Source organism: Lepisma saccharinum, chromosome 13 (genome assembly GCF_977018435.1).
Source record: "Lepisma saccharinum chromosome 13, izLepSacc3.1, whole genome shotgun sequence".
Classification (NCBI taxonomy): domain Eukaryota; kingdom Metazoa; phylum Arthropoda; class Insecta; order Zygentoma; family Lepismatidae; genus Lepisma; species Lepisma saccharinum.
The window spans coordinates 48051257-48078461 of NC_139241.1; the positions used below are offsets into that span (position 1 = coordinate 48051257).

Below are 27205 nucleotides of genomic sequence, written 5' to 3' on the forward strand. Positions count from 1 at the left end.
GTCGCACAAGAAGTTCTGCATAAAATCTGGTGAAATACGATATTTTTGTCTATTGCATCATATACAAATAAATAATATAATGTATATTGTAATATAAAATGATTATGCGGATCAGATGAAATCAGATAAGTGCTATGGTAATTTTAGTATCCATTATTTAGTTCGTACGAAATACTTGTGAACTCATACTAAAAGCGCCTTTTGCAAAGGGTGGCGATAGATGGTGTTAAGGTTGCAATTAAGTTGAATAAAGATTACTGCGCCATTTGAAAAACATACCAAAGGGAGGGGAGGGGCTGATGATAGTTTTTTGAAGGTATAAAAACTGTTAGTAGAGGAAGCCAGGTACGTTGCCTGTATTTCAAGCTATTATTATTTAAGTCTAGTAAATTATGGCTGATTTGCTTACTTCCTTACTTCTCTGATCTGTTTTAGTTGCCTACTTAGAAAAAAAAAGTGTAGAACATGTTGATAGTTGCATTGAATAAAGACATGTTTTTTAATTTATATTTACATTTGCATTATATTTTAGGGTTCATATCACTACCTAATCCATTATTTAACAGACTTGAATATATCCTGTAATAGTATGACTCCGTGGCGGAGTGGTCAACGTAAGGCATAAGTTCCAGGTTCAAATTTTGGATGAGACATTTTTTTAAAAAATATATATATATTTGTTCTATGATACGAAGAGTATTTGTTTTCTTTTTACAAATAATTGTGCATAATTACGTGTTTTGTTCTGTTATTACGTTTTTGAGTGTGTTTGTGTGGGATCGGGCCAGATTGTTAATTAGCTAAACCAGCTTTAATTCCAAATTGTAAATATGGAATGCGTCTTCTTGGATCTTCCTTGTTTAATTCTGTGGAGTTCTCAAGTGTGTATATTTCAAAAGAGCCAATGAGATTTGAACATCAAGCCCTCCCCCATCATACGAGGAAGGAAGTATAAATATGGCCTCTCTGTCGGAGGGCGTGATGGAGTGTGTTGAGAACGTATCCTAAGGGCTTCAGCTGCCTCTGATCATCTTGCAAGGGCATAAGGCGGTTCAGTAGATGCTAGATGACTTCCACGTGTCTCGTCGTGGAGCCAGAAATAGAGAGATTATAAAAGTTGGAAGATTCCAAAACCTACAGATATTGTGCATAAAACACCTTTTTTGTGACGCTTCGGCAACAACCCGCCAAGCAAAATTTACCAGCTCTTTGCCTAAGTAAACTTATTCTTAGGTTCTGGTGGGGTGTAAGGGGTGAACTTTTATCAAGACACCGAAACGTCAACTTCACTTTCACCCTGGACTGTTCTTGCAGACTAACCAGGCTCTGGCGGCCGGACCCATGGCCAATATATTCCTGCATGGACTTCTGTTTTGTTCTCTCCATGTATGTTTGAGATTGTCCCTTCATCTATTTCATCTCTTCATCTTTGCAATTATACTCTGTCCCAGCTAACTGTGGAGCAAGGCCGTCAGAGTAGCGGGGGAAATCTAGGGGTCAGAGCGAATAAGTACAACGCTGCTCAAAGGCTGGTAACTGGAGTCACTTTCCCCTCCTTCACGCAACACAGTTCCCTCTCGGGTGTTCATTGGTGGAGCCGCCTCGCGTCACTACTTGCGCAGACTTGTTTTCGTTCGCCTGCTCCACAGTTAGCTGGGACAGAGTATAGCCAAAAGTTGCAGAAACGCGAAGTAAAATACATCAACTCATTCATTCATTCTTAGGTTCTGGTATGCTCCGGTTAGGAATGGGTTGGGAACCCAGGACTAAAGAGTCCTATGTACAGTCTTGGACACTTCTGGCTTGTAACGACCCAATTGAAAGTAAATAGAGTTGTTACAATCCAGAAGTGTCCATGACTGTACATTACTTATTGGGATTCTCCGACCAGAAGCAACCCAGTTAGTGTGGGGTGTTGACACCCGCCATCCATTTCATCAGTTAATCGTTCATCCTTATTGTCGCGATTAACCCAACAGGTAGAAAAGGACGTGAAATAACCGAAGTAGGAAGTTGATTGATGGATTGATTTGCTTCATTTTACTTCGGTTTTTGTGCCACGTTTGGATGATTTGCGAAGATGGGAATGAGTGATGATATGGCGAAATTGATGAATGGACACTCACAAACATCCATGCCCAGGCCGGGCTTCGAACCCGAAGTACAAAGTAACTACAGTAACACGTCACCTTATGATCAAGACGTGATAGTTTCGATACTTGGTGGAGGCACACAGTGGTTCTGATCCCACTTGAAACTGTAGGTCCAGTCCCGATAGCCTTTCTTTGCATAACGTCGACTGAAAACAAACATGTGACAGGTTCGGTGCTGGTCCTTTACGCTTGTCTGTGTAGGCAAATGATTTCCTCTTCTTTTTATATAATAGTGCGATCCTCAACCATAACTACCGTAATCCACAAGCATCTTCATTTTTCGCTTCCTTCTGAAAACAGAGAGCAATGTTGTCACATCTTAATTTTTCCATTGTCTCCTTCTCTGCTAGCAAACCCCCTTACCTTCCTGCAAAGCAATATACATTCAACAGCATGACACCACATACAGTTAGTTTGCAACGGAAATTCATAGCAATTTCATGCAGACTTCCAGGAAACTAACTTATTATTCAATATGGAGCCACTGTAGAGGAAACTTTGGGAGTACGATCCTGGCAGGTTAACCGTCCCCATTTCCCTACGTCACTTCCTGTCTAACTCAAGGTGAGAAGACTCCCTGATCGACCACGAGGCATGAATTTATAATCGAGCCTCCTAAAAGCCTCCTCTGGCCGCACATACAAATATAATGGTCTGATAGCGACTTGCGGTTTGACTTAAAGGGCAAGTGGCGGCTGGCATTTGAAGCGAGCTGGGAAGATTCCTTGCCTTTTTGAAGCTGAGAAGTATTGAAGTTGAAGCAATTCAAGAACTGGTCCAGTCTTTAAAAAATTCAGATTATGTAAATTAGCTTTGATTTTTTAACATTTGCATATTTTATACCCCGTGAAAAAGTAAAAAAAATGAAGCAAAAATATGGATATAACGGCATACATTCATTATCTAGTTTAATTTGTATGCCGTTGTGGTAACGTCGTCGACTTGTAAGTAATGGGTTCCGGGTTCGATACCCGATGGAGGTACATGGCGGTTCGAATCCCACTAATCCTGATTAGCCTAACTGAACATCAAATGGACTTTAAACAAAAACTCACACAAATGACAATTTGTATAAAAATCGGCGAAAAATAAATAGAAAATGCAAGATTTATATTTTTAGTATAGAAATAAAATTTATATCCAGCTGATGAAAAATTTCCCTTATTAGTGTCATTATTTATTAATTTTCGTACAAGTTGTCAATATAATCCTAATCCAAGGAATTATACACTTCTCACAAAAAGTTTGCAATATTGTTATATTAGACACAAAAATTTTGGAATGTTGTTATAGTAGGCAATAGGTGATAGACACAGTGGCAGATGTCGGCGAAACCACGAGAACATGCAGCAGACAGATACCATGTGTTGTTGCATTCCAAGGACGTGCCTATCACATAACAATATTCCATACTTTTTGTGAGGAGTGTTATACAAGAAACTGAATACAAATAAGTGGGTCGCTTAAGTTTGATGCTCATAAACTTATTTTAATTTCATTAAGCAAAATAACCTTACTTAATTTTGTTGATTAGTTGGATGCTGAAACACGAATTTTAATTTCATTAAGAAAAATAATCTTAGTTAATTTTATTGATTGGTTTATTTTACATCGCTTTTCTGCCACTTTTATCTAATCATGAAGATGAGGATAAGTGATGACATGATGAAAGAACACCTATGACCAGGCCGGGACTCGAACCGGGGACCCCTGGCGTTGTAGCGCGCTGCACTGACCATTCCGCCACGGATGTCGGCTTACTTATTATAGTTGTCAATTCTTTCGGAGGAATTGACAAGTCCACGAGAAGCAACCATGGTAAGCGACGTGGAAGAACATTCCGCACGCTCCTCAAATAGAGAGAATGATCCATCTCTGTCCACTTACCATGCACGAACGCACAGGAGGTAGAATAGAGTTGCACAAAGGAGCATTGGCCCTTCAATGAGAAGGGGGCATATTCCCTGAATACATCCGTTACTTTATTACGTTTCGTTAGCATGTGGTCCTCCACTTACCCAAATTGCAGGCGATGCTGCATTAATACTGCAGTTGCTCACTCTTCAAAATGAAAGTGGAATTCTGTGAAGACTGTAACACTTCTACCTATCCTGAGATGCTGAAAGGGCATAATGCCACTGTATTCTTTCTGTTATCTTTATCTTTTAAATATATCATCTTATGCAAAACACAGTGATAGAGTATGTAGTTCGTGCGATTTGAGGGGTGAACCTTTCTTATTACTGTCAAATACTTATGGCTTGGCGCAGTGGCGGCGGTTAGGAGGGGGGGGGGTCAGTTGCCCTCTCACTTTTCGCCACATTCGCCCCCCAACTATGCTAAATCTTATCTACAAAGGGAAATATACAGTATTTTCCCCCCATCAGTTTTGGCACCTTGTCCCCCCGGTTTTGGAACCCAATCGCCGCCACTGGCTTGGCGTGATCGGGAACATAATGTCTAGAAGGTCCACCGGTTGATCAGTTAAAGCCTTACGAATGAAGATATTGCTGCAAAACCGCCTTGCTGCAAATGACGCTTATTTTAGAGTTTGTGCTAGACGTTCTTGTGACAAAAGTGGTGACGTATCGATAGAGGTGCTTAGGTGGTAAAAACAGCTTCAGAAGAAGACTATTGCAGCCGTCTTGAAAGTATTTTTTCCACGTTTCTAATTTTTAGTGAGTTATTAACAGCATACAAACGGACAATTCACAAAAGCAATATCAACAAGAAAATAAAAGAACACAGTACTGTATCCCTCATGTTCATGAAATCATTAAAGTGCGCGTTTCATATTTTTAAAATGCCTTGTCTATTGTAATATGCCTCATTTATGCCATTATGGGCATATCATAATTACCGTTCTATAATCAATGGCTTCTTTTTGTAGATTCATGTAATTTAATGGAAACATAATCCAAAATTAATGGAAACATGGTCTCCCCTTAACCGTATACCCTCTGAAAATTTTGGGACTACAGAACTGATGACGGAACAAACTTACATCCGTGCCTCATATAGGATTCGAATCCAAGGATTCTCAGAGGTCGCCTTTTCGTCTCGTGTCGCCAGCACTTTCTCACCAATGAATTCGCATTGTCATCCTGCACAGTCATTATCGAGTCACTGCGCCACACGGTTTAGCAACGCATTGTACCGTATCGTAAAAAGGAAACTCGTAAGAGAAACGAAACGTGTAGCGTAATTAACGACATTCCTGATTGGAACGTGACGCCGATAACAATTAATTAAAGGACGACTTTCGTAACCAATCACGCAGTTAGATCTAGCGGCTATCTTGTGTTTCTTCCATTCCATTGCTCAACTCAAAATGCGTTATGGTATTTTATTATTTATTTTATTAAATGTTAAGATACAGTACCGAAAGACCATTTTATACTGAAGCTGTAACAGCAGGAAAACAAGAACAACAATACAAGAATACAAGCTGGCGCAGAAAGCAAGAGTTACACATTCATTTAACTATTGCCGGGAAACTGTGCCTGCCACGAAAATGTCAACATTTGGAGGCAGGCTATTATATAAGCGGGGAAGCCTATAGAAAAGAGACCGCTGTAGAAGTCAGAGCCTTGTAGCGCAAGAAAGACCTTTACGTTGCGGGTTGGTAGTGTGGGTACTCGTAGATTAAAGTGATTGATTAGGAATTGGTTTTAATTTCAACATTGATGATTTTATGCAAAAATTTCATGTCTGCTAGTTCGCGACGAGTGTGTGGTGGTTGGATATTCAAAATAGACATAATATCTGTTTTATGGACGTGTCTGAGAAGGTATTCTATTGCGAGCAATGGCGAAGATAAAACTGAGTACAGAATCAATCCTGGAAAGATTAGTTAAGATTAGTTAAGTTAGACCTGTTAAGATTTGAATTGAAAGGCATATACCTATGAGTGAGCCAAAATAGTCCAGAGGGGGGAGCAGCATTCAAGAATAGGGAAAATAAAAGATTTTGAACAACATGGTAATGGATAATTGGTTTTGGATTTCGGAGAAGATTAAGGAGATGCATGGCTCTTAGTATATGTAATGTGCTCATTAAAGTTTAGTTTTTCGTCGATGATAACACCCAAGATATTTTTGAGAGGAATTTTTTTCGATGGGGTGGCTTTGAACAGAATGAACTTTGTTCTTTTTTTTATGGACGTGCATGGAACGAACTCTGTACAATAGTGATGCAGGAGCACTTCTGGGGATTCAATTCCAGCACTATGAAAGTAGTTCTGTAAGAGATTGTTATAGGATTATAGAATCATGTTCTGATGTGATTTCTTGGAAGAGTTTAGATTCATCGGTAAACAGAAATACTTTATAGGAAGACAATATGTCAGGGAGATCATCCACGTAAAGAAGGAACAAAGTGGGCCCCAGACGCTTGCCTCGGGTACTACACACAAGTAGCAAGCTGGAAGAAGTTCCAGAACTGCTTTCGTGAACGCAGATAGTCTTCTAGCAAAGATATAAATTTACCATGGATGTTAAATCTGGGTTATAATTTATTACTTTATCCTGTCTGAGGAGTTTTGCAAATAAGTATAATTGAGCCATTCCACTCTTTAACATACGTATTGGTGCTAGAGTCAAGGATTTAGGCCCTCCCCGGGCCTCCTTAGCGAGAGCAGATTTGTGTCATTCGATGTGAAATCAACCAATCAACAGACACTTTTCAACCGCACATATTTTTATTCATTTCAAATTTGTCGTACTTAAAGAGAGGTGGCAAATTTTCAAAGTTGCAGATTCAAGTCTTTTATAATTAAAAAATTGCAGGGGTGCAATATGTGTGATTTCCACTTTTTTTTTTTTCACCATCTTGTTAATTTTAAAAATAAATATTTCGGCAATCAGGGCACCTATAGACGTGATTCAGACGCCGTTGGATAGGTTTTGAGGAGCTGTTGCACATGAGATATTACATGCCTATGTCAGTGGGAAAAAAATTTTGAGGTGGTTAGACGTTTCCTCAAAAACGCACCCTTTAATTTAAAAAAAAATGTATATGTCACGTTACTCAATAACTGCACAAAATTTGAATATGGAATGCCAATAAGATCCGGGGTTCTTAGATTTAGTTTAGGTTAGGTAATGCATGTTAACATATTTTTGAGAGAAAAATGTCTATAATTCAAATGTAAAAGTTTAACAGTGTACCAATTCCGGAGCAAACCTCTGCTTCATGGTCCCAGTTCACATAGTATGCAAATTATTACGTTCAGTTTAATGTTTTTAAGCTTTTCACCCTAGCGATCCACCAATAGCTGTAATTAAACGCAGAAAGCGTTTGATTAGCTGCGAATAAGAGCGGTGAAAGAGTAAGTTCAACTAATTGCGAAACAGCATTGTGCAGAATAGTTCTGATGCTCGATACGCATGATGATGGTCTGTTTCGCAAACAAGTCGGGTGGTTTTCAATTGCCTCGTTTAGCGCGTTGTGTTTTTTTTTTTTTTCATCCTGATGTGTCGCACGTGACTGTAGCTTGCTACGCACAATAGCTCACGACGCAAATCGTGCTTCGACCGGAACGGCGTTTGGCGCAGGCTTGTTTCTTTCCTCAACTTTAATCTGCGCTATTACAATCAACACACATAACGCAAAAACGTGTCGACACGGATATGTTTTGACTCTAAAGTGCATAAGCAGCTAATGATGAACTTTTCGTGCATCTAAATACACACAGAAGTTCATCAAAGGGTACCTTTTTCAGCTGCTGTTCTGTCTGAAACTGAGCAGATACCACTTTGCGATACCCATATCAATACTACCAACGATACCAATGTTACCAAATTGTAACAATTACAAGTTGTTCAAAATATTGAATATTAGTGCATAGAAGTTCGGTTATATCATTCCTTACGAAAATCCTGCCACTGTCACTGTCCTTGGTATCTCAGCGCTTATTATAGCAAGATGTGAAAACGAAACGGACCCGTAAAAGTATCTGCGCAACTTCGGAAAACGTCTTGCTCAAACTGCTCCATACTTTCAACTAGCCGATGAGTAAGTACTTGGTGAAACTTCTCAAGCTGAGCTCAATATGCAAGACATTCGACGCACTTAGATTTGAAATCGTGTCCCAAACTCAGTGGCGGTGATTTGCCCCTTGTACTCCCGAACTATGCTAAACCTTATGTATCAAGAGAACTGTTCTTGAACCCCCAGTTTCGGAACCCAATCGCTGCCACTGAACAAACTAATGCACCAAACAACCACAAGCACTTCACTGCAAAGTCATTTGCAAAGATAGTTTTACATGGTACCTATGCAGTATGATCTTGCGTATGAAGAAACACTAGTTCCAACTGATGTTGGTTGAATAATGTGTCCTGATGACTTGTCACTTACTTCTGACCCTTGCCTTTGTGAACTGCCAGAATATATCACCGCTATTTGCAATTGCAAGAGCTGTCATTTTTAAACGATGCAATCGTCGCAAGAGTAAAGCGCATTGTACGCCGTTTTGTAAATAAAAAAGTCTTCAAGCAGTAACAAACACAGTAACACATGAAATGATTAAAAAACTGGTTAGTTACATTTTGCGTGTGCAAGATTGGCCACTTAGATTTTGCCCAAAAACGGTAGGAAATGGAGCCCTAGAAAACTTGGACCCTGGATGACAGATGTCTATCAAAGATTGTTCCCTTTCTGTAGGCATGCCCTAACAGATCAAAAGAGAAAACTCTCCACCTAAAAAAATCTGGGGGACTTATGGCCAAGGACTAGACTATGTGTGATATTAACAACTTTCAAAACCTTATGATCAATTTTGAGATTTATTTATTTGATTATACAATTAGTGCAAAATGGTAACTAAACCGATGGAAGGGGTTATAGGACCCGTTAAACCCTCTTTTTATATACGGCCATACCCGTAATAGGACAACAATCTCGGCATACGGTACTTGAAGTTCAGGAACGTAAATTAGTTGTCGTGCAAACGTAACAAAGTAGCTAGCCACTTCATGTTACGGAGTGGCGAGTTGTGAAACCGAGATATTCATTAGCTACTCTCTGCTTGTCACGTTCTACAGAGGAATGTCGTAAACAGGACGACATGCTTCCTTACCCTGTAACAAGGAAGGTGCGTTTCTTTTCAGAGTGCCTTTTGTAATGGAAATCTTTTTTACGCGTTCGTCACTTCTATGGACCAGTTTTAAGCTAGAGCAGAAAACTTGAAATTTGATTTTGTGTGGCATGTACTTATTATGAGCATGTCGCCGGAAACGACCTAACTGCTCTTAAGTGCTAAATTTGTCACTAGATTTAGTCCAAAGCATTGGTGCCAACTTGGAAAGGTAAACTACCCCACATTAATTTTCACTTCATTTTTTTTAATGGATAACGAGAAAAATATTCATTAATAATATTGATCATCTTTCTGTCCCTCAAGCATTTGTAGCCTACTTTTAGCAGATAGCTTCGAGGACGTTGGGTAAACAGTTGTAAGAGGAGATGGAAATTGTTTTTATCTCAAGCATATATAGCAAATTATAAAAGGAATATTTATATTTTTTTCAGGAAACTTGTTATTGCAGCAAGTACTTGAAAAGTAACTGCATGTTACTTTTACAGTTACTTTCTGCTGGAAATTTTCTTGCAAACAAATCACAAACAATAATTAATTGTAATAAAATAAATATATGAAGACTTACATGTGTTTTATTTGTGTTTCTGGCACAAAATATAAGCCTTCACACATTTATATTACAAAATAACGATGGAACAATTGAGAGAAAAAAGTGTGCTTGTCCTAAATTTAGCATGCAACGAAACCATAGTTTCCTTTCCTTAGGTGATACCACGAATATCCTTTGACCTTAGATGCTTGTTTGGAAACAAATTTAGTTTTTCCCCTTACGTTACGAATTCTTAAGTTAACAATTTAAGTGTCGTAGAGCAACTGTAAAAGTAGTTGTCGATAACATTACTTCTGTTCCAAAAAAGTAACTCTGTTCCAGTTACTTTTAAAAGTAGCTAGTTAACGTTTCAATTCTTAAAAATAAAAGAACCGGTTGAAGTCGTCTTAATCCGTCTCTGGCAATAACATCAAAGCAGTATTCTCTCACAAAGATCTTTGCATTGCCTTCGACCAAAAGCTCACATTTCAGGAACATATTACAGGCACCACAAAAAAGGGTATGCTTCTCTTAGGTTTACTGTATCGTTTCACTGAAATTAGTGACATCTCAGCCCTCACCTTACACTTCAAGTCATTCATTTCCCCAATAATAGAAAACTGCTCTCCAGTCTGGTCCATGGCGTGTCCCACTCGGCTCTCTAGAATCGATTCAGTCTTTCACATCTTCCTAGCTATAGTTCGTTACAGAGTTCCCTCATTGAACAAATTTTCTCTTGTCTTTACTAAACTTACAGACTGCATATCAGCGCCGTTTGCAGAATGACTTCAATTATTTATACAAAAATGTCAATGGCAAAATCCACTGCAACACACTCCTTCAGGAATTCCACTTTCGAGTACCTACCTATGCGCACAACACGCAGCACAATCCTATTTTACACAGAAAACCCTAGACTGAAAATTAAAAAAAAAAAAGAAGATATATCTTACAGACTTCCCACGCAAAATAATGACCTCCCATCAAGTGCTGACATATTCAATGCAGAGTTACGCCTTTCGATTCTCCATTAGAAAAAAAATGTTTGTAAATAAGAATGGATAATAGTGCCATCTTGACTTATTTTTGTTAATATTTTTGTATTATTTTTAAAAAAATTTCCCCATTGTTGACAATTTCAGCGTAAAATGGCCATTTGTGCTGTATCTGAAATTTTCTCCATAAATAAATAAATGTTACTTCCAAGCACTGATATATTGATTGATTTAGTTTATTTTACTTCGCGTTTTTTGTGCCTCTTGGCTAATTTGCGAAGATGGGGATGAGTGATGAAATTGATGAATGGACATTCACAAACAACCAAGCCCGACCGGGATTCGAACCCGGGACCCTTGGTGTCGTAGCGCGATGTGCTAACCACTCGGCCACAGGGTCGGGCCAAGCACTGATATAGATGGATGACAAGAGTATCGGTCAATCTTGCCTACTCCAAAATTATTTTAGGTCTGTGATCCATAATCAGGCAGTTTGTGTTCCATTATTAATACCAAAACATTTTGTTTGATAATAATTATTAAAACATTTAAAGAAATAAGGAAGAAACAGTCAGAATAGACGTTTACATATTCGAAGAACTCGGGGACATGGTGTGCTAGTTTATAACAAGTTTCATGAGTTCGTGATGCCTGAAATGGAATGGCCTAATCGTAAATGGAAGTCAGCAGTTGTCACGAAAATGACACTCGTACATCCTTATCTCCCTCCTCACACAGAATTTAGTAAACATTCGAAACGTGTGATAGCCGGGCGGCATAAAAGAAGAAAAACTTGCACTGCTGGCTGCAGTGTTGCTAAGTTGTCTGTTGAAATAGACTTCCTTTCGAAGATCGCATGGATCGACAAGAGTTGTTAACAAAGCAAGACGTACGTGCACATAGAAGGAAGCGTGTGGAAATCGGTCCTTCAAAGCAGATGCAGGCTTATAATCTCCTGAGACATGAAGAAATAATGCGAGGCCCAGTAAATAGCTTAAAACAGGCCTTAAAGTGGGCAAGTGGTATTTGCCCGAACTCTGGGAATAAGTAGGAGGCACTGTGAGAATTAAGATTTTTGCTTTTTGGTGAGAATGCCCACTCAGTGGCGCGATTTTCATTTTGGGAGGTAGTTTTTTTTTTTTTTGGGGGGGGGGGGGGGTATGAAATTTGTATGTGTTACCAGTCAGCAAATTAAACTAATGCCTTTGCGGTTCTAACAGGAAGTAGGTTTTAACCTAGATCATTAGATCACATGATAACATTTAAACGTAAATTGGAAACAGTATATTTACAGCCTAAGAAAAGCCAACCTCATACACAAAAAGAGCTATCGAACTACGTAGTAACATCGAAAACTTGACCAAATTTCTATTGTAAAGTTCAAAGACAATGTCCATCTAAACTACCTACAAGTTTCTAGTGAACAATTACAGCACTGTCATCAGCCTACTGGAATGCGATGAACTCTGTTTCATCGGCTGGTGTTGGTAAATTGAAGAATGGTGTCCTTCTTTAATCCAAAATGCTGCCTACTTTCCAGCATGGAAACTTCGATGAGTGGAACATTAAATGATTTTTCAATTGTGCTTGTTACGTAGTTAGAAATGGTGTACTATATGCTATCTATTCCACTTTCTTTGAAGAGGATAGAAACATCCCTGGCAGGGATAAAAAAATATTTTCTTTTGCCTGGGATAATTTTCTTTGTGTGAAGGGGGAATGAATCCCCAGCATATCCCCCGTTAATTCGCACACTAACTGGGGGGGATTTACGGTTTAACATGATAGCATTGCAATAGGTAAATGATAACTGCCTTAACCATTAGACTAGCAGGATGGAGATGCTAAACAACACCTGAAAGAAGTTGTAAGAAGACGACCATTGCTGTATTCCACTGTTCAGTTTAAGATTTTTTATCTGGAAATCTTAAAAAGACTACCAAACGTTAATCACATTTTTAAAAAATGTACTTGTTGATACTGGCCGATTGAATTTTATTTTGACCATCACGTTTTAAAATTAAATATTTTATTTGAGGGAATTAATTTTAAAGTATTTAGTATTTCGCATTAGGAGAATGAAAAAAATATTGAGCTGTAACTTCCTGACAGGTAAGAACACTTTTTTTTTCAAGTATTTTCCAATTCTGTACAATTGTAGTGTCCTTATATTGTTTGTTCACATATCCTTCTGAAGTGTCCTTCGCAGTGATTTAACATCCACAACACACACCCTCCTAAAATTATTCACAAAATACCCAATGTAAGCCATTTCTGGCACTAAATCGAAATTTTTGGGGGGGATTTTTCCTTATTGTAATATAAAATTCAACATTTATCTTTTTCCAAAATAAATGTAAACACCTTACGTTACACCATATTTAATCCATTTAGATGCCCACAGGTGGGTCTGTGGACTCTCATTATGTCCAAGCAACTTATTTTTTTTTGGGGGGGGACGATTTTTTGTGATGGAAATTTGATGTGAAACAGTACAGTATTTGGCACAAGTTGAATTACGTTATTAACTATCCATTGCTGTTACATAAATACCAAATTATAGACTGCCAAGGAAATTGTGGATATACAACTCTTATACATTGGTTCTTAAATCGACACGTGGATTCTGGTGGGGGATTGAGGTTTAAACGTTGGGGGAGGGGAGTGGCAATATCCGACTATTGAATATCAGTGTTAAATCTTAGATTATCCTGGGAATTTTAGTTAGGGGGGCTAAGCATTAAATTTGGGGGGATATCCAACTCTTGTGTATTAATATTACGTCTGATATTGTAGCGGAAAATGTGGTTTGTGGACGGAGATTTTTTTTCTTTTGGAGGGGGTAATATCTAGGTATTCTTCAACGTAAACAGTAAGTCCAAAATTTTCGGATGGAGGATTGAATATTAAATTTGAGGGGAGGAGATATGGAGCTCTTAACAAAGTGTAAAATCTTAGATTGTCAAGGGATTTCTTTAGGGTTCGAACATTATATTTGGGAACTATATTTAGCGATATGGTATGCGCACGTTTCGTCGCCGAACATGGGAAAAGAGTAGATGGAAAAGATCCTATGAAAATACTGACGTTCCATTAAATTAATATTCTTGCAAGCCTGTAAAGAAATGGATATAAAAATTTTCTTGCTAGCGAAAAATGCGTGTCTGGCATTTTCATGAGACGATTGTGAAGAATTATACTGTACCTGCATTACAAGACAAACAATATTCTCGATATTTATTAATAATATAATTTCTTAAAATATAATGTTTAGTGTCGGTATACTGCTTAATTTAAAGCAGGCGAGTCATTTTGATGATATGGTTCTATTACCAAAATTATCAATATTATTGTTTCCCTGTAGGCTATGCTGCAATAGTTGTACTAACTGTGTACTTCATAGTAACACCTTGCACACTACTCGATAAAGCAGGAAAATAAATAGTGTCAAATTCGCATTTCTAAGTTATTGTTGCAGGGTAATTTTGCTTTAGCAAGTGAAATTTGCACTGAAGATGAAATCCATGTAATTATTGCTATGGATTACTAAAGAAATTGTAATTACCCGAAGCAGAGGGGGTGAGTTCTTTGAAGGAGGCATCCTATTATATTCTGGTCCCGGCCTTAGAAATTTCTAGCTAGGGTTCTGCAAATCTCGATCTTAAGTTGTGTAATACTTTGTGTCAAATACCCAAATTGTGGGTTATTAAAATCCTTGTTTCCCAACCACAAAACACTGTTTAAATACATATTTATATAATTATGGCACTTGAGATTGCTAGCTTTCCGTTATTTCGAAAATTCGAACCATTAAAAAAATATGGACAGTTTAACAGGCTATTGTAATCAAATAAAAATAATTATTACGTAATCACCCAAAATAGCTGGGGGACAGAAACCTCTGTTTAAGGAAAACGGGCAGATCAAGTATCGTGTTCAATAAGGCTTAAAAAAACGTTACTTTCAGTAGACACGCTTTCGTAATTAAATACTTCATGTGGATTACCACATGACTTGGGGTATGCCTATGGTCGTCGGTCCAGTGAAATTTACATTGATCTGGCAACACTGGCGACATTTGTGTTCTCAGGTGTCGACTTCTCTAGACTGAGAAATCGACTCAAGTTGAGGTTAACGTACCAAGGCACGTTTATTTTTTCTTGTTATGACTGCGCCGCACAGGTGGTGGCTGCTGTTTTTCCCACAGTCTGTCCGTTTTCCCAGTCTTATCAGCGCCACCTTTACGAAAACCTCCCCATTGTCTTTCTTGCTTTGTATGCTGCTCAGACGCTCCCCTCCCCGTCTTCCTCACATTTGAATTCAGGTTTTATTTCAGTCTTTGGCAACTCGACGAGTTCCCACAAGTTCTTCATGTGCTGTAATCTGTTGAAGCTTTGTTTTAAGTTGAATAATGGCTTGTTTACAGCATTGCCAGTGCAAATCGCAGTATTTTTTTTTTTTTAGTCAGAGAACAAAAGTCACTATGAGACCAACGCAGTACCGTATATCGGCTATGGGTATGACTCATTGCACCAAACTCAAACATCTTCTTGGTCAAGCGTCGTATTTTGTCTTCTGACGTCAACTTTCCTTGTTAGGCTAAATGTAGTTGTATTTATGCTAAGAGTTTTAAGCCTAACCTCTTACCAATGTAAATCGGCGTGATGAATGTCGAGAATTTTATAATTGTGTAGTTTGGAAGCAGGTCATGGGGAAGTGAGCATGTTCTTTACCACATAGAGTACGATACCTAAGTATTACCAATCAAATTACCCATCAGCATTTCATTCTCTTCGTTTCTCGCAATGGGAGCTTCACGAGTTGAAAAAAAACGCCAATCAAGCTGGTTACAACCTCTCCACAAGCATACGTAAAGATCTATTCCTTATACACGCAGGATTCAAGATAAAAATAAATGAAAGTAATGCGGGACAATATGCATACCACTGTACAAGGTTGTCACTTCATAATCAATAGGAAAATTGTTAAAAATGAAGAGTGTATTCAAAAGTGATTAAATAAAATTGCATTCTGAAGACAGTGAAAGCGGCTATGGGTATGACTCATCGCACCAAATTCAAACACCTTCTTGATCAAGCGCCGTATTTCATCTTTTGACGTAAGCGCGAAATGCTTTCCTGGTTTGGTTAGGTTAGGCTTGTTAGCATAAATACACTACATTTAGCCTAACAACGAAAGCATTAAACCTGACGCCATAAGACAAAATACGACGCTTGACAAAGAAGGTAATTGGGTTTGATGCGATGTGAGATCCTTATCGCTATAGTTCCCCTCCCACCATTGGCGACCCCTCCCAAAAGGAATTAGTAAGTATAAAAAATATTGATAACATTATGTTACAACGAACAATAAATGTTCGAGCAATCCTCTTGCATAGTGAAAGAATAAAGCAAAGTTTACCATAAATTGATAAGAACAAAATTTACAAGACTTTTAAATAAGTTGACACGGGAAATAGAATTATGAACTATGTTCGTTGCAAGGCAATGACAACAACTGGTGGACACAAAGCAAGAGCATGCTAGACCGAAGGTTTCCCATGTTTGTGGCAATGTAGCCTGAGGAAATGAATTCTTAAGCTTGTACCTTTCTGAAACAACTGACAATACAAATAACGTATAATACTTCTATTTGACAAAACTCTACTAAAGCTATCGTCTTATAATCAAAGGGTCCTGGGTTCGTTTCCGGCGGAGGTACACTGTACAGTTGTTCGGATTCCACTCTGGAAGGTACAGTCCATATTAATTTATCTGAATACAAACTGAACCTAGAACGAACCCTTGTAATTCTCTTGATGTGAATATATATATAGGCTATTTTTAATATGTTGGATTATCTGCACATTTTATTTCCAGCAGCTTACAGCATATTCCGTGCCCTTCCCAGAAAAAAAAAATCTCGTTGTGTCCTCCTCTATGTACAGTCACCGGCAAAAGAATGGGACACCTAGATCCTGAAATACTCGCTTCCCTGCAAGGAGTTATGTGTGTTGTCTAAAACTTACTATTAACATCCAATTATCGCCGTAGAGTTATGCAACACACTTAACGCCTTGCAGGGAAGCGAGTATTTCAGGATCCAGGTGTCCCATTTTTAATGCCGATGACTGTACATGTATGTGTCTTGGTTTGCAATGACATTTTACTAGCAGAATTGTATACATAAAACATACAGTGTTAATTAGGCGTTATCCTTTGTCTAGATCTGGTTAGAAGCACTCAATGGATAATGTGTAGTGTCTGATTATTTTCATAACAACTCCAGCTGACAGCGCGAATCCAGTTAGTGAGCCTACCAACAGTCTAAAGCGTGAGCAAGATGGGTAGCGATAGGTGCTGGATTGAGATGGAGTCATCGGATCGCTTTTGGATTGGTTGCTTCAGAAGTTACGACTCGTTCCCGAGCTGCAAATGTAGAACTTCCAGAGATGTTACGAAAGTAATCTCACTCTAATTGACGTTGCATGCTAATAAAATAGCATTGTTAGTGGCGGCGTTAGGATTAACAGTTTAGGTGTGCTGTGGTTGTGTGGAATGAAATTTATGAGGTTAGAAATTGAAAATAAAGAAAACCTGTATTCATGCTATAATCATAGCATCTAATACGAATCAACTTGAGCCGGCCCGTGGCGGAGAGGTTAGCATATCGCCAAAGGTCCCGCGTTCGAATCCCGGCCTGGGCATGGGTGTTTGTGAATGTCCATTCATCAATTTCATCCTATCATCAGTCATCTCGATCTTCGCTATTAGCCAAAAGTAGCAGGAAAAGCGAAGTAAAATAAACCAAATCAATAAACGAATTAACTTGAATGAACATATGCCAATGACACCGAATACCTCATGATTAAAAGAATGAAATGTATTTAAAAATGGAACAAATATTCTATTTTCTGTGCGCTGTAAGAAGGATGTCGACGTAAACAAAAACATGTGTCTTGAGAGGATTGATATTGGTTGTACGCAGAATGGCAGCCATGCAAGAATCTTCCGTGTAGTAAATAATACAATGCATGCGTATTAAAGCAATACTACTCAACGCTATGTTGAAGTTGTGGGACATTAATATTATGAGCTGCACAGCTGCGATCAATGTAGTTACAGGTAAGACAAAACCGGAAGCAACCAAACAAGAAAGGAACTACGTTTTAGAATAAATGTTGTTTTCTTACAACTTTGTTCTTACAGTGAATGGCGTATAGGTTGCCATATTTTGTCAGCTGTGTGGAATAAGCATAGTCGTGTGATAGATTTTAAAGTTCCTTGTATGAAGAGTGAAACGGGCAGAAATCGAGCGTCGAAAACTGCTGACCTCTTCAGAGGCTGTATTCACAATTCACAGCAGCAAATATTCATTATTTTGACAAATTATAGAAACCGTATTTCTTGGAAATTCCATACTTTATGTATGTTGAACTTTGGTGGAGTGGCATTTCATGTAAAGAGTAAAACTTCAAGCTGAATAACTTCACAGAGGATTTAACTTTACGTTTGATATTTGCGAACATCAATTTCAAATCTATACGCGCTCGCATAAATTGTTCGCGTAGTTTCCTATGTTTTTGAAACCAAAATAGCTCTTATCAAGGTTGGACATTGGAAGCTTTTAGTAATCGGGTGACATTCCGGAAATGTGAGAAAGCTGAAATGATAGCAAATTGTTTTGCTCTGATATCATTGACCTTTTCATTTACATCGCTAGAATGGGAACCCATTAGAGAGGGTCACGGGAAACATTTGCCCCTCCCCCTCCTTCCCTGAAATAAGGAAATGTTCCTTACTTTCTCTTCTCATCGTTGTATTTTATGGTGTGTTTTGAAGATTGTATAGCAATGGTAATTTTATCTTGACTGCCTGCACTAAAAGGACTAGATTCGGAACTAAACTTTTCCCTCAGGGTGATAGAATGAATGCTCTTTGGTGCATTATATGATTCTAGGAGCTAGCTAAGTAAGAGTACAATAGAACAGATTTGGCTTCTAACGACATACGTTGGCAACAGTGACGCCAATCTAATTAACTATGTAATAATATGCATTATTAATATTAACTGATTTTTCGAAAATGCTATAATAATGAAAAATGTTAATTGCTGCAAAAAGTGTTTATATAGCCTATATTTGTAGCGATATATGTTCTCAACACATTTTTCAACCAGTAGATATCGCGAAATAACGAAAGTTTGGCATGCTATGCGAATTGTGGCTTTTTTAACGGATTTAACACATTTTGCTCTTAAAAAACAGAAAAACACCGCGAAAATCCAATATTCTTGTGTTTTAGGCTTAAAAAATAAAATGTAACATATTAATAGGTGTATAAACTGCACGTTTTTCAACATTTTATCCCCCCCCCCCCCTTCCATAGTGTGGTGCATGTTAAACATGGAATAATTTCGAGAGCTTCACGAAACTACCTCTACATGTTTTTTTGCACCATTTTTGCATCTTCTACAAGAATGTTTTGCATCACCGTATCATCACACAGGACCCATAACACCTATTAGTCGCACGAGAAACATTTTCCCTTACCGAGCGAAGTGGCGCGGTTTTGGCGGAGATAGAGTGCTCACCTACCATCGCAGGGAGCCATAACATCTGTATTTGTCGCGCGAGAAATAACTAAAAATAAATTCCTCCAAAATCGCAGGCGTAAGCCATGTCACCTACAAATTTAAATACTAGTTTAAAAGCATAATGAAGGTGTAATTTTAAGCATATTTGGCAGAAGACTGTGCTAAAACAGAAACGCGAATTTTTGGAGGAGTGACACCGAAACAAACGGTACATGAGGCATTGCCTAAATGCTTCAAATAGGCTGACATAAACTTAAATGTTCGAAGCATATGAATTTTATGAAGAAAAAACATGAAATTATGCGAAATGTATAACAAATGACATACCTGGATCATAATTCTTAAGACGTTTCCACTGTCGAGCTTGGTACATGGAGAAGGTCGCCACCAGCACCAGGAACAGCATGCAGGCAAAGGTCCCCACTATGAGAACAGCGCTCTGCCAATCCCAAACAAACACTTCCATGGTTGAAAAGGGCGCGTTTGCAGTCTCATTGAATCTGGCAATGTCCGACAGAGGCTCTGGCGTCGTCGTTTCCTTGCAGTTGAGGAAACCAAACCTTGCCGAGTTGTTCGACGGCTTGGCGTCATCCTTCAGCTGACCTTCCGCCAGCAGCTCGTTGAGCTTGGCGCAAGGCAGGTCCTTCCTCTTGTGATGATGATTGTGATGCTTGTTGTGATGGGGATTCCTGGCGCGGTCGTGGTGGTTCTTGGTGTTGTTGTGATGGTGCTTGGCGCCGTTGTGATGGTTCCGGGTGTCGTTGAAGTGATGTTGGATCATCGCCGGAACAGGTAGAGGTTCCTCAGTTGTTTTGGAACCCTGTTTCATCCACGACCAATCAAAGTTTAGCTTGGACAAGGGTCCGCAGATCGTGTCTTTATCCACATGGCATGGCTTTAGCACTATATCGTTGCCGGTGCATTTCTTGCACGGCGTGCACTCCCCCTTATTTGCATTCCAGTATTCACCCCTGGGCTTACACACCCAGCACAATGCAGCTGGCAGTGTTGCCAGAAACAACAAACTTGCTGACAGACGCATCACCTGTTAAAGAAGAAACAATTTTGCATCAGAAAATCATAATATAATACATACCAAAACAAAGCATGTAAAGTCAAATAGCCGATCTATATTATTTGTCGTGTATTAACACGGGAGGTTATCTGAAATTTTTACTCTGGGATATAAGGACATGATTAGGGGAGTGTAAAGCAACATTAAGAGCCAACATGAATGGGAGAGTTTTGAAGGGTTGCTAGGAGTGTGTCGATAAAGTGTCGCATTTTAAGACTCTTAGAAAGTAAATGCAAGGAAAAACATGGTCTGTTAGGATTGACCAAAATCTGTTTGTTGTAGTGACGGCACCAGAGCTTGCCCCTTTTTCGTCCTCTCAATCAATAAGAACAACAAGATAACCTTATTATTTATTATGATATATATGTATGTATGTATATGGTGTGTGTGTGTGTGTTTGTGTGTGTGTGTGTGTGTGTGTGAGAGAGAGAGAGAGAGAGAGAGAGAGGGAGAGAGAGAGAGAGAGAGTGAGACTGCCCCTCAAATAAATTTTCCCGTCTCTCTACCTCTCACCATTTTGTATTCACAATCGAACATATAGCAGATAGGTTTGCAGGAAGAATAGCGCAGTAAAATAAAGTTACAGGACGAAAATTGTAGCGCTATAGCAGCAGTAAAATCCTGCGTCTAAATGTCTACAGTATATTATGAAGAGTGAACGCCGTAACTACAATTATAGCAAATACTAAGGGGGTTCAGACGGAAACAGAAAACTGAGCAGTAGATTGTACTTACGTACATAATTTATTATAAATGATATTATTTACAATTAAAAGTAAATATGTCACTACATATGAACGGTCCATCTACTGGACAATTACCGACAGGTTCATTGTGGAAATTGTAGTAACTACACTTTCTACCAAGAAAATTCCCAAAGGCTTATTAACACTTATAGTACACACACTTTTCTTCCCTTTTTCGCCAAAACTTCATCTACTAGCGAAGTCCAATTCACGAAGAAGTTCATGTTCAATGCTTAATAAACAAAGATTGGATAAGCGATCCTGTGCCATGGCAGCACGAAGCCTGTTTTTCACTAATTCATTTTTGAGAAAGATCTTTCCTCGCTGCAGTTTGTTACCATTAATACCAAATACATTCTAAAGAGAATTTCGACATTGGGAAATGTAATGCGGAACGGGTCCTTACATACAATATTATACATAGACAGTTTCATTGGGATGTCTTCCTGATGTTTGACAGCGCTACTGCTTACTAGTTGTGCAAACTGTATCAGCTCATTCTCTAGCGAGGGTTTCATATCCTCCTCGTAGATACTCACAAGCTTGCAAGCTGCAGATGTAATTTGTGATGGAATTGCCACTGCAAGTTCAATTAGAATACTGAACCTCTTTGCGACAGTTTCATAGGGAAAAATCCTGTCTGCGAGTGATGGGGGATTTAATCAATCAGTGGTAGAAAACTTTACACTGAAATGTTCACTAGGTGAGAGGTGGATTTGAGGTTCATTTTTATAGTGAAGAGGATTCAGTCGGACGTTTCTGATCCGCTGACATGAGTGTTCTTTATTGTACTCTTCGGTGCCACTTCTTCTGGCTATCTCCTCATATTCAGAAAAAAGAGTTCCTTTTTGATTCTACGAACTTCTTTAAAGATCTCAAAATGTCAATGGCAGACTGAAGAACTAACCTTGGATCGTGGAGTGTTTTGCGCGTAGCATCAAATCTCTCTAAAATGTCATTCCAGAAGACGGCTAACAATGCAATTTCCAGGGACGACATCTGCCGTGAGAGCCCATTCGCTTCACTTCTTACAACACCCTTCTCTTCTTTGTCATTGCCTATTTCGACAAGAGCTTCCTTAAATTTTCCGTAACCTTGGACTATGGCTTTTATGGCATCTGCTCTACATGCCCACCGAGTCTCTTGGGAACATAGTATTTCCCTTCTGCTTGTCTTAACTTATCCACCAATGTTTGATAACGGTGAGGTGATGCTGTGAAGAACATATAAAGCCGTTGTACAAAATCAAAGAAATGAACAGGTGCAGAACATGCATTAGCCGCTGCTTTCCCTACCAGATTCAAAGAGTGGGCACAACATGGTACTAGCTCTGCTAGTTTATTTTTTTCCCTGGCGAGAGCTTGCATGCCTTTATACTTTCACACATATTCGCAGCTATCGTACGATTGGCCACGACAGTCACGTATATCAATCTTATGATGTTCTAGAAACTCCAGTAACGCATTAGCAATAGCAGACCCAGTGTGACCACAATTTGGTAAAAAGGTCATAAACCATTCTTTTGGAGATAACCCTTCCATATAAAATACAACTTCTTATGTAATTTCTTACAAGCACAGCCAGCTGGTTAAAAGATTTTTTTGGTGGAGGCCCTTCACAGCTTCCTTTTGGTGGGGGTCCCGGGGCAATTGCCCCAGTTGTCCATAGGTTAATGCGGCCCTGGCTATAACGAAAGATGCATAAAACCTTCATTAAATTTGGTAATTTTAACTGCATTACTAAATTATTAACTATTTTAACTAAATTAGTATCTGGTAACGTTTGTCACTGGAAAAATGGTGATGGCGAATAATATTTCCATGTCATCTATCTGATAATGAGGATGTCGGAGTAGATTATTTTGTGTCGCTGTTATTCCATTATTGGCTAATCGCGACGAGGGGTACGAATGATTGAAAGATGATATGGATGAAGGCAAAAACACAGACACTTAGGGACAAGATATAACAAGCCGCGAAGAGGATTATAGTGGCTGTGGGCCGGTGCAGAACCAGGGTGTACTACGTGGAAGAGAGATTGGTTCAGAGCATGGGGTTCGGACGAATGCCTCTAAAGCCAGTTCACACGGCAGTTAGGTAGGTCCTCACTTCGCCATCGACTTCTAGCTTCGTTACTTAACGATCGTGTGAGAGCTTTCTCTTATTCATTTCTAGACAGAATTAGAAACTGTCTCTAAATCCATCGTTAATACCATAGAACTACCAATCAGAATTGAGGAGCACACTGGCAGCTGAAGTAGGAGACATAACCAATCAGAAGCGACCTCTAGGTCACGAGTGCAGTTGTAATGGCGGCCGCGTGAGATGTAAACAATGTATCACTTCACATTTTTAAAAGCCGATAACTATTCAACCGAGAGGAATAACGTTTCGTATAAAACGTTATTAGGTACAAAACAATGGCGCTGCTTAAATACATACTTTACAATGTTTACTGTACACATGAAAGAATACTTTAGTTGTTTCAGATGGTGTAACTCGACGTGCCTTTCATGCTGTATATGTTACACATTGTAATCGCAAAAGCTAGCCGAAAAGTTACATGAAATGCTTGCGTTGCGTGTAAAGTACTATATAGTTATACACTCATATTTACTGCCACAGGTTACATGTGCTGCATTTTTCAACAGTGCCAATGTTATTCTGTTATTATTTTAAGAGAAAACCTTATTTTCCCAAATCGTCAGCAGTTATTAGCATCTAAACTTGCGAAGTGATATACCGTGTTTGTGTAGTCGCCATTTTTAAAGATGCGATTTTAAGGATCGTGTGAGACCCCTTTAGCTGCCTTCGCGAACTGAAGAGGTAAAAAATCTTAACCACCGTGTGAGACTGGCTTAAGGCTTGGCTCTACCCTTTTGCCTCCCGTATAGCTAAAGCCCGAGCGATCAAATATCAAACTTGAAATTCGATTTTTGCATTTTCCTTCGAAAAGGAGGGTCACAGTCAAATCGGCTTGCTCCAGTTGTCATGGTAAGGGGAAATAATTGAGGCATTCTGCGTTTCCAACTACGCCTAGGTCGCCGCCGTATAGCAAACAAATGGGACTTCAATTCTCTGCTTCTCACTGAACTCGGAGCGAAGGGTGCATGTTGACAGCAGATGATGATGTCATTTATGACTGAGCAAAAATCAGGCGTGTGGCAACACCGCTTTTGGCACTTTGAGACTCCCACATCTGGAGACGAAGAGACTGGGTTTGTTCTTTGATCGTGTGGGTTTTAAGCGATTCAACTATGTATTCTAAAATATATAACAAATTTTACACCTTGGCACCATACTGTTATATGTGCGATGAGGTGGAAGATGGGGAAGTGTTCAGTAAATATTTGGTTTCAGTAATAGGATAGTAGTAGACGCGCTGTCGTAATTAAATACTTTAAGGGGATTATGACATAATCTGTTGCAGATGTGTGTGTACGTTCAAATTGTCAATTTTCTGCACATTTAAGGCATGTAAACGCAACGTCTTGCATAAAAGGCACCGCCTAAGCTCGGTATCCCCTCATAATGTGACGCAATCATCGCAAGAGCAAAGAGATTTGGCCCTGGGCGAACGTCTCGGGCAGATTCCGCCAGAGTCAATGATCCCACTTCAGCTGATCGTAATGGATCTCACGCCAGATGTCACTGCACTTCAACCCGCATGCAACAGGACAGCGCGCCACAAGATAGCTTAATCTGTGGGTCGAGAACGGAATTGGCTTTCGTGATTTATCCATCTTTTGAATCTGTGACCTGGCAGTATTCCAAGTTAAACTGTAATAATTTACAATGACTTATAAACGAATCGATTTGGCGGAGCTACACGAGTAGTTGGACACCGAAAGAGGAGAAAACGATATTGTCAAAGGCATTCATTCACTTGTTACACACATACACAGTCAGGGTGGCGACAGACCTGGAAAACCGGGAAATGTCCGGGAATTTGAGAGGCCAAAAAAAGTCAGGTAAATGTCATGGAATTTTGTGCCAGGCATTTTCTTTGAGAGATGTCTTATGAAGCGCTGCATGCATGGACGTCAACAGGATTTTTTCCAGGGAGGGGCAAGGAAGGTAATTTTTTTTAGGGGGGGCAAACAAGTCACATTTTCCCCCAAAAGAGTGTAGTTCCCTAAAAAAAACTTTGCTTAAATTTGAATTTATGGTGTTAATGCAATAATTAACACATATTATTGTGGCTAAAATGAAATTATATGTGTATGTAAGGGGACAGAGCCACTGTGGCACCATCCAATAGTTGTCGGACTTCGTAGTACGGCATTTTGTCAAGACATTCTGAAGGAACATGGAAACAAGTAAGGGCGCTATGGAACTCTATAAATGTGGAATGTCATGGTACAGCTTTTGTAAGACAAACATTTAGGCTCTATTGATGCATGCAATTTTTGTCAGATATCGCCGTCCGACTAGTGTCGAACTTCGACAAAATGTCTCACTACAACATGCGACAAAAATCGTATGCATAAACGGAACCTTGTACATCCGAGTTTGTCTGGTGTAGTATCACATTTTATTGAACAAACTTTTTATACATGCGATTTTTGTCGGATATAGCAGTTCGACATTTGCTCCCTGTTCCACAGACTGCCCAGCCAGTTCAATAATTTAACCAACAAAATAAGATGGTTTTGAAAATCAGGCACGTTTTAGAAGGCTTTTGAGTAAAAATATGTAAGTCACTTAATCACATGTAATATTAGTTTATCTTATTATTTTTCTTGTTATTTCCATTGTTAGTACATTCGAATGTAAATTGGGTGACGCAGTATTTGGAATCTTCTGTTAAATAAATAAATGAATTTGTCATCTGTGACATCCGACAAAAATCGCATTCATAAACGGAACCTTACACTGCTGTGCCACTGTGAATAAGCCACTAGCATTTTATTACTCTTCTGGCTCATTCAACATTATTTAATGTAGCAATGCGTACGAAAGTTTTCTTTCGTCCCCCCGGCATAATAATGTATTTGCACAGGCTAACATGCATTTACAATGGCATTGAATTGTTATTCGATGTGAAATAGAATTCAACATACCGGGATATATCTGTTGAATAATATCACGACAAAGTGAAACTGATATCTGCATTCGTAAACGTTATAAAAAATTGATAAGTACATGCTTCCAACCTCAGTTTTCTGCTACAATCCCATTGCAATTCACCCCCCCCCCCCTGCCCTGTCCATTCAAACTCAGATGATTTTTATCTGCCACTGAGTGAAGTTAATGTCCCATATTATGAATTATAATAATAATAATAATAAATAGGTATTTTTTTAATACAGTAATTTCTTGAATACTTCAATCCTAGAAGCGTATCACTTTCTTCAGTAACCGATGTTTCCCTGCCAGCCTTGCTAAATTTTCACTTTTGTTTTACTAAATTATAAGAGGGACATCCTGAAGGTAAACATTTGATTAGTAACAAGCTTGATTTTTTTGCAAATGCGATAAAACTGAAAAATATTAATTACTGCAAACCAGTGCAGAGAAACATCTGGACAAATTTTTCATGCATGGGGACCAGCGAAATAACACGAATTTGGCATAAAATGTGAATTGTTGCATTTTCACGATTTTTTGGTAAAATTTTCTTAAACAACTAGAAATACTGTGAAATCCAACATTCTTATGTTTTTTAGGCTTAAAAAGCAAGATATGCACACATTTGTGAACGTAGAACGCACACGTTTTCCAAAATTTTATCCAAGAGAAAACTACAATGCATGTTATGCATGGAATGATTCTGACAGCTACGTAAAATCACGTGTTTCCCACAACTTTTCAACTTCCATTCGGAACGATTTGCATCACATGGCAAAGTTTCTGACAGGAGATCGAGTGATCATTAATGTCATACGCGAGCCTTAACGTAAGTTTTGTCGAGTGAGAAATAATGGAAAGTAACTTCCTCAAATATTGTTTCCAACATATCAAAACTATCATGAACAGGTGTAGGCCATGTGACCTACAATTTAAAACAC

At 38.8% G+C, this 27205-nt stretch overlaps 1 protein-coding gene across 1 annotated transcript in view; it reads right to left on the reverse strand.

Moving 5' to 3' along the window:
• The window catches only part of wgn (Tumor necrosis factor receptor superfamily member wengen), a 61201-nt gene that overhangs the window by 24219 nt on the left and 9777 nt on the right, over positions 1-27205 (reverse strand). The window contains exon 2 of the mRNA XM_083133532.1: positions 19702-20419. Coding sequence (XP_082989658.1) covers positions 19702-20416 — 715 coding nt within the window. The 5' untranslated portion in view covers positions 20417-20419. The remainder of the gene's footprint in view (positions 1-19701; positions 20420-27205) is intronic.